This window comes from Rhincodon typus, unplaced genomic scaffold, assembly GCF_021869965.1.
Source record: "Rhincodon typus isolate 14 unplaced genomic scaffold, sRhiTyp1.1 hic_rhity00004413, whole genome shotgun sequence".
In the NCBI taxonomy this organism is placed as follows: domain Eukaryota; kingdom Metazoa; phylum Chordata; class Chondrichthyes; order Orectolobiformes; family Rhincodontidae; genus Rhincodon; species Rhincodon typus.
This window is the reverse complement of record NW_025970051.1, coordinates 1-7,439: the sequence shown is the minus strand read 5'-3', so window position 1 is coordinate 7,439 and position 7,439 is coordinate 1. Positions and strand designations below refer to the sequence as shown.

General features: G+C 46.1%; 1 protein-coding gene across 1 annotated transcript; it reads left to right on the top strand.

Moving 5' to 3' along the window:
- Nucleotides 1-1,414: 1,414 nt before the first annotated feature.
- LOC109922421 (oocyte zinc finger protein XlCOF6-like) lies at nt 1,415-7,285 on the top strand. The gene is made up of 2 exons (XM_048593893.1): nt 1,415-4,581; nt 6,630-7,285. The coding sequence occupies exon 1, from the start codon at nt 2,008-2,010 to the stop codon at nt 4,567-4,569; it is 2,562 nt and encodes an 853-aa protein (XP_048449850.1). The 5' UTR covers nt 1,415-2,007; the 3' UTR covers nt 4,570-4,581; nt 6,630-7,285.
- The last annotated feature ends 154 nt before the right edge of the window (nt 7,286-7,439 follow it).

Genomic DNA, 7,439 nt, shown 5'->3' with positions numbered 1-7,439 from the left:
CCCCATATCCTGCAGTTCCACACAAAGGCAGCCTTGCTGATCTTTAAGGGGCCCTATTCTCTCCCCTAGTTACTGTTTTGTCCTTGCTGTATTTATAGAATCCCTTTGGATTCTCCTTAACCCTATTTGCCAAAGCTATCTCATGTCCCCTTTTTGCCCTCCTGATTTCACTCTTAAGTGTACTCCTACTACCTTTACACTCCTCTAGAGATTCACTCAGTCCCTGCTGCTTATGCATGACATATGCTTCCTTTTTATTGACCAGATCCTCAACTTCCCTAGTCATCCAGCATTCCCTATACCTACCAGACCTGCCTTTCACCCTAACAGGAACGTACTGTCTCTGGACTCCCATTATCTCATTTTGAAGGCTTCCCATTTCCCAGCCGTCCTTTTACCTGTGAATATCTGCCCCCAGTCAACGTCTACTATTATTACAGATAACAGATCTCCTTGCAAATTTGCGTCTCAATTCCTGCTGAGTATTGGGGGATGTAGGGTACAATCCTAATAAGGTGATCTGTTGCCAAACTTGTTGACTTTCTCCAGCATTTTGTGTTTTAGGCCTTTATGAATCAGTGCTTAGAACCATGGGATGACCTTATTGAAACAAACAAGACAGTAAGGTGGGGTTTGACGAGATAGATGTTGAGAGGGAATATCTCGAGCTGGGGCACACTGTTACAGAACAATGGGATTCTCATTTGAAACTGAGAAGGGAAGGAAATTTTCCACTCAGAACTGGCATAAAAGTGGAGTTGAGGCCTGAGGCAGATGAGCCACTATCTGTTGAATCTATTGAAATACGTGGATGGCCTTGAGGGGATGAATGGCTTACGCCTGCTCTTATTTCTTCTGTTTATTCCGACACCCTTACTCTTAGTCCTGGATAGAAATTCAAAGAGCCATTTTTTTTTCTAGGATGAAAGTTGCTGTGCATAAAGGCTCCCTTTCTATCGTACAGTCAAAGCAGTTTCCAGATGCAAGGGTTGCAGTTTCGAATTGGGGTCTTGATGGAGGAATGGCCCTGTCTCAAGGTTCAGCCCCTTGCACCTTTAAATCCCACCCTCGGTCCTTCCAGTTCCAGTGCCGGCGTTGCGCATGCTTCGCCCTGCAGTCCCGTCCCGCCCCTTTATTGACTCTGCGATAACAAGGTGTAGAGCTGGATGAACACAGCAGGCCAAGCATCCTCTGATACTGCGTGGCCTGCTGTGTTCATCCAGCTCTGCACCTTGTTATCTCAGATTCTCCAGCATCTGCAGTTCCTACGACCTCTGTCAAATGGTCCTCCAGGCACCGCCCCCTTACTCCACATTGGTCCGAACATCCGTCAATCATTCGTCCACATGGCTGCGCAGCACGCGTTTGTATCTGGAGCGCCTGTGCACATGCGCAAACGCTATTTTAGTAGCTGCCTCAAAGCAGCTTCAGGGTCTTGTCTCCAGTTGTAACCATTAGTTAGAATGAGTTGGAGATAATTATCCAACTTTTCATAGGGGTTTCACCCAGGAAAGAGGGTGGGAGACAGAGAGAGTGTGTGGGACGGGGATTTACAATTTGCAGGGAGCAAGAGAGGAAAATATTTCACCGAAACTGTAATTGCGTGATTATGATTTCTCTGCTTTACTGACAGTGAACGAGTTTGTCATCTCCTGCCACAGGGATTAGAAGAGCAAGGTTTAGATCAGGAAACCCAAACGAAAGATCAGGTCGAGATCTGCATGCATCAGGAGCTGAACATCACTGCCCTCTGATTGTGCAAGGAGAAATGTTTGCTTTGTCTTAGGGGGAAAGATTGCAAACATCAGTGTGACTGGAAAATCACCGAGACACAGAAACATCTGAATAAGAGTGTTCTGGTGAACTGACTGTGGAAAGCGCTTTAACCAATTGCACAGACAGAAGAATGACTTGCACCATTTAGAGGAGAGCCTGTACACGGGTTGTCTGTGTGGGTAAGGATTGAACTGATCCTTCAAACTGGAGTAACACAAAGATACTGGCACTATGGAGAAACCGTGTAAATGTGTGGAGTGCGGTAAGGGATTCAGATTTCCATCCAGGCTGGATGTTCATTGGCGCAAGCACACAGGGGAGAAACCATTTACCTGCTCCAAGTGTGAGAAGGGATTTGCTCGTTTATCCAGCTTACAGATACACCAGAGACGTCATGCCGGGGAGAAATCATTCATCTGCACCACATGTGGTAAGTGGTTTGCTAATTCATCTGATTTACATGAACACCAGAAGGTTCACACTGGGGAGAAACCATTCACCTGCTCTGAGTGCGGGAAGGCATTTGCTCAGTCATCCAAATTACATGAACACCACAGAACTCACACTGGGGAAAAACCTTTCACCTGCTGTGACTGCGGGAAGGGATTCACTCAGTCATCCGCCCTACATGTGCACCAGCGAATTCACACAGGAGAAAAACCATTCACGTGTTCTGAGTGTGGGAAGAGTTTCACTCAGTTATCCCACTTAGATTCACACCAGAGAACTCACACTGGAGGAAAACCATACCTCTGTCCTGAGTATGGGAAGAGATTCATTCGGTTATCCAACTTACATCAACATCAGGGAACTCACAGTGGAGAGAAACCATTCACCTGCTCTGAGCAAGGGAAGGGACGTGTTCAGACTTCCAAATTATATAAGCACCAGAGAACTCTCACTGGAGAAAAAACGTTTACCTGCTCTGACTGCGGGAAGAGATTCACTCAGTCATCCACTTTACGTGTGCACCAACGAATTCACACTGGAGAAAAACCATTTGCCTGCCCTGAATGTGGAAAGGGATTCGCTCAATTATCCAACTTACATCAACACCAGAGAATACACACTGGAGAAAAGCCATTCACCTGTCCTGAATGCAGGAAGGGATTCGCTCAGTTATCTAATTTACATCAACACCAGAGAACTCACACTGGAGAAAAACCATTCACCTGCCCTGAATGCGGGAAGAAATTCACTCAGTTAGCGAACTTAGAATCGCACCATAGAACGCACACTGGTGAAAGACCGTTCCCCTGTCCTGAGTGTGGGAAGAGATTCATTCGGTTATCCACCTTACAGCAACACCAGGGCACTCATAATAGAGAAATACGGTTCACCTGCCCTGACTGTGGGAAGGGATTCACTTACTCCTCCACTTTACTTAGGCACCAGAGAACTCACACTGGAGAGAAACCGTTTCCCTGTCCTGAGTGCGGGAAGAGATTCACTCGGTTATTCAACTTACATCAACACCGGCGAACTCACACTGGAGAAAAACCACTGCCCTGTCCTCAATGTGGGAAGGGATTGGCTCAGTTTTCCAACTTACATCAACATCGGAGAACTAACGCTGGAGAAGAACCATTGCCCTGTCCTGAATGCGGGAAGGGATTCGCTCAGTTATCCAACTTGCAACAACACCAGAGAACTCAAACTGGAGAAAGACCATTCACTTGTCCTGAGTGTGGGAAGTCTTTCACTCAGTTCTCCAACTTGCGTCAACACCAGAGAACCCACGCTGGAGAAAATCTGTTCCCCTGTCCTGAGTGCGGGAAGAGATTCACTCGGTTATCCAACTTACATCAACATCAGGGAACTCACACAGGAGAAAAAACATTTACCTGCTGTGACTGCGGGAAGAGATTCACTCAGTCATCCACCTTACGTGTGCACCAACGAATTCACACGGGAGAAAAACCATTCGCCTGCCCTGAATGTGGAAAGGGATTCGCTCAGTTATCCAACTTACATCAACACCAGAGAATACACACCGGAGAAAAACCATTCACCTGTCCTGAATGCGGGAAGGGATTTGCTCACTTATCCAACTTACATCAACACCAGAGAACTCACACCGGAGAAAAACCATTCACCTGCCCTGAATGCGGGAAGAGATTCACTCAGTTAGCCAACTTAGAATCGCACCATAGAACTCACACTGGCGAAAGACCGTTCCCCTGTCCTGAGTGTGGGAAGAGTTTCATTCGATTATCCACCTTACAGCAACACCGGGGCACTCACAGTAGAGAAATACGGTTCACCTGCTCCGACTGTGGGAAGGGATTCACTTACTCTTCCACTTTACTGAGGCACCAGAGAACTCACACCGGAGAGAAACCGTTCACCTGCTCTGACTGCGGGAAGGGATTCGGTCAGTTATCCCAATTGCATCAACACCAGAGAACTCACACTGGGGAGAAACCGTTTCCCTGTCCTGAGTGTGGGAAGAAATTCACCCGGTTATCCAACGTGTATCAACACCAGAGAACTCACACTGGAGAAAAACCGTTCACCTGCCCTGAATGCGGGAAGAAATTCACTCAGTTAGCGAACTTACGTTCACACCAGAGAACTCACGCTGGAGAAAAAATGTTCAACTGTTCTGACTGTGGAAAGAAGTTCGCTCAGTCATCCAAATTATGTGTACACCAGCGATCTCACACTGGAGAGAAACCGTTCTCCTGCCTCGAGTGCAAGAGGAGTTTCACTCAGTTATCTCACTTACGTTCACACCAGAGAACTCACCGTAAACTGTGCACTGTCAGGAAGGGGAGATCACTTCCAGAGTGAAAGACAGCCTGAGTGAGTATATGGTTGAGGGAATTTGTAGGCAGTGTTGGAATTCGGTGCAGAGATGCTGTTTGCTTCCTTTTCTGTCTTGTTGTTTGTAAGGTCTTTTTAGAATGATAAATTGAAGCTGAGGATTGGGGCCCAGCACAATACAAAGAGTGACATCTTAGTAAGACAATAACTTCATTGGTTGGTTACAGCTACTGATTTGACTGTCTGTCATAGGTTACTTTCAGATTGAGGTAAAATAGGGTAAATATTTACAGGTTCCAAACTGAGAGATTAGTCGGTAATTTTCAAAAAATCAAATTAAGAATGAAGTAAATAAGCTGGAGATGCAGGACCAGGTGATGTGTTGTACCTGTATGATGTGGGAGCTGGTAGACCCCACCGTGGTTGGTAGTGACCACAGTGGTGGTTGTTTGAGGAACTGTGGCTCAGAGTTGGTGAGCTGGAATCTGACTTTGGGATATTCCGACACATTAGGGAGAAGGAGAGTTACCTGGATTATTAGCTGAAATTCCCTCCTTTTTTCCCCCAAGGTGTTACTTCAACCTGTCAGACAAGACAAAAGGTTGGTAGTGGAGGTTAGATATTAGGCTAAAGATAGAAAGAGAGAAAGGTGGGGTGAGCAGAGAATGTGAATCTCAGGCTAGCGGTTCAGATCTCCTGATGTGCTAAAACCCCCAGCTGAGCAGCTCTATGACGGTTTGGTGAGGAAAGAGCTGAAGCCTTTGAAAGAGTTACTGTGTTGGGTTGTGTAGTGATAGGAACCAGGTTGACCTCGCTGACTACGAGCTTATTGATTGGTATTGTTAACCTGGGCCAATCAGGAAACCCCGGGCTGACTAATACAGCCAGGAGATGAGAATCTCCTCAGTTCAGAGGATTGATTCCGAGCTGGCTGGCCACAGCCGGTGGTACTGCTATACTGGTAAAATGAAAGGATAATTTGGTAATAGGACCCAGCTTTTGTGCCACTGTTTCAGCGTATGGGTCCTAGATTGAACTTTGGGGTGTGGACCGGACCTTTGTGAGTCGACCGTGCCTCAGCGTTTGTTGGGCCATACCTTTGTGCTCGTACTACGTCTTCATGTCTGGACTATGCTTTTGTGTATGTATTGTGACTTTGTGTGTCCCCACCATCTGTAGGCAAACCGATTGCTTCGGAGACTGTATGTTTGCCTGTATGATTTTGTACTGCCGTTTGAACTGAACTGTTTCTATATGATATTTCATGTCAATGTCTCTGCTCTTTGGCAAATTACCTGATGTATGTTGACCTTGCCATGTGTCGTGTTTGGGACGCTGTTATCTTTTATGGACTTGAATCAACTTTTTGAACTGGGATGTTTTTCTGTAGGATGTTCTCTGTTGACTTGACTTCGATGTATTGTGACTGATGTTACGTGCTGTGTCTGTGACACTAACTTATGTGAATTTTGAAGAGTCTAACCAGGAGATGAGAATCTCTTCAGTTCAGAGGACTGACTGCAAGCTGGCTGGCCAGTGCCAGTGTACTGTGCACAAGTAAATAAAGGGTGACTTGCTGACAGGACACCGGCTTCTATGCAGTTATTTTAAGTTGATTCCTTCTTCTGGTCAATCTCCCTAACAATAGGAAGCTCATCCTACGGCTCCTTGTCGAAAATAATTTTCCAGTTCGACCTTTACTGCTCCAGTCACAGTCATCTGTTCTTTGCTTCAGGCGGTCTCGCCTTGGTTCCTTACCAATCAGGCACTCGGTGTGTCTCCTTTCCGGAAGTCATCCTTTCTCGGACCTTGCTGCTCAAGCTCCAGCCTTTGACCCCCCAGGGAGGGCTGAGGAGGTTTGGCGTTGTTACTCCAGCCCCTTGTTTTTCCCTGCAGATTATAACCTCTGTTGCATATTTTTTTGCACCTGTTACAACGTTATGGGATTAAGTTCCCTCTTAGCTTTGGTTGGCTTTCTGCAGTTATGAAATGACCATGAGTGGGTGTCTGTCTGTAATGGGGGTAAACACGAATGTGGTACGGTGCATCAGATATTAAACTAACAACAAAATTTCCTTTTGTTGCAGCGAACTGATGATGTGGTGACTGCTGCAGTACCTGTGTTTCCTTCCTCCTGCCTTGTTTGACATGAGATCTGCCATCACCTGCATAATCTCACCATAGGATACGATCTAGAGGATGGAGTAGTCATAATAATAACTGTATGCAAATTAATTTTAATTGTTCACCGGGTGAAAAGTGTACTTTGCTGAACTTTACTTACACATGTAACAACCTATGTTCCCAACAAATCCAGGGAACAGGAACTAAACATGCTACTGTTACTGTATGACGTGGAATTACACTGCGCCCCCGATTATCTGTACGAAAGTAGGTGGCAATAACTACATCTCACCACTGACCTGACACAAGACAATCTGAAGACAGTGCCTAAAGTAGGCCGTGTCTGACAGTAGCTCATGTGAAAATTGGTGTAATATAGTGCTTTGAAATGGTGACTGGTTATTATGTCCAAGATGTTACAGAGATAAAGAGACATGATTCTGGGATGTGGGGTTATGGTGGGGTGAGTGGAAGGACCTTTCCAATGACATTTAGATACCCCATCTTACAGTGGGTTGTGTGATACATGTATCCTGGTGTTCAAACAAAATATTGTTTTGACTGTGACAGTGGAAATAACTAATGGAAATAAAAATTCCCCTTCCATTGCTGCCCTTTACACACAACATTAACATGACAGAGGCGCGGTAGAAACGATGTACTGCCGGGACGGTAAGTTTTCCCTCTCAAAGGGCTTACCTCGAGCGTCAGCGGCCTTCATTTCTCAGCAGCAGAGGGAGAGGCGACAGCGAGGGCCAGGGGGCTGCCGGGAC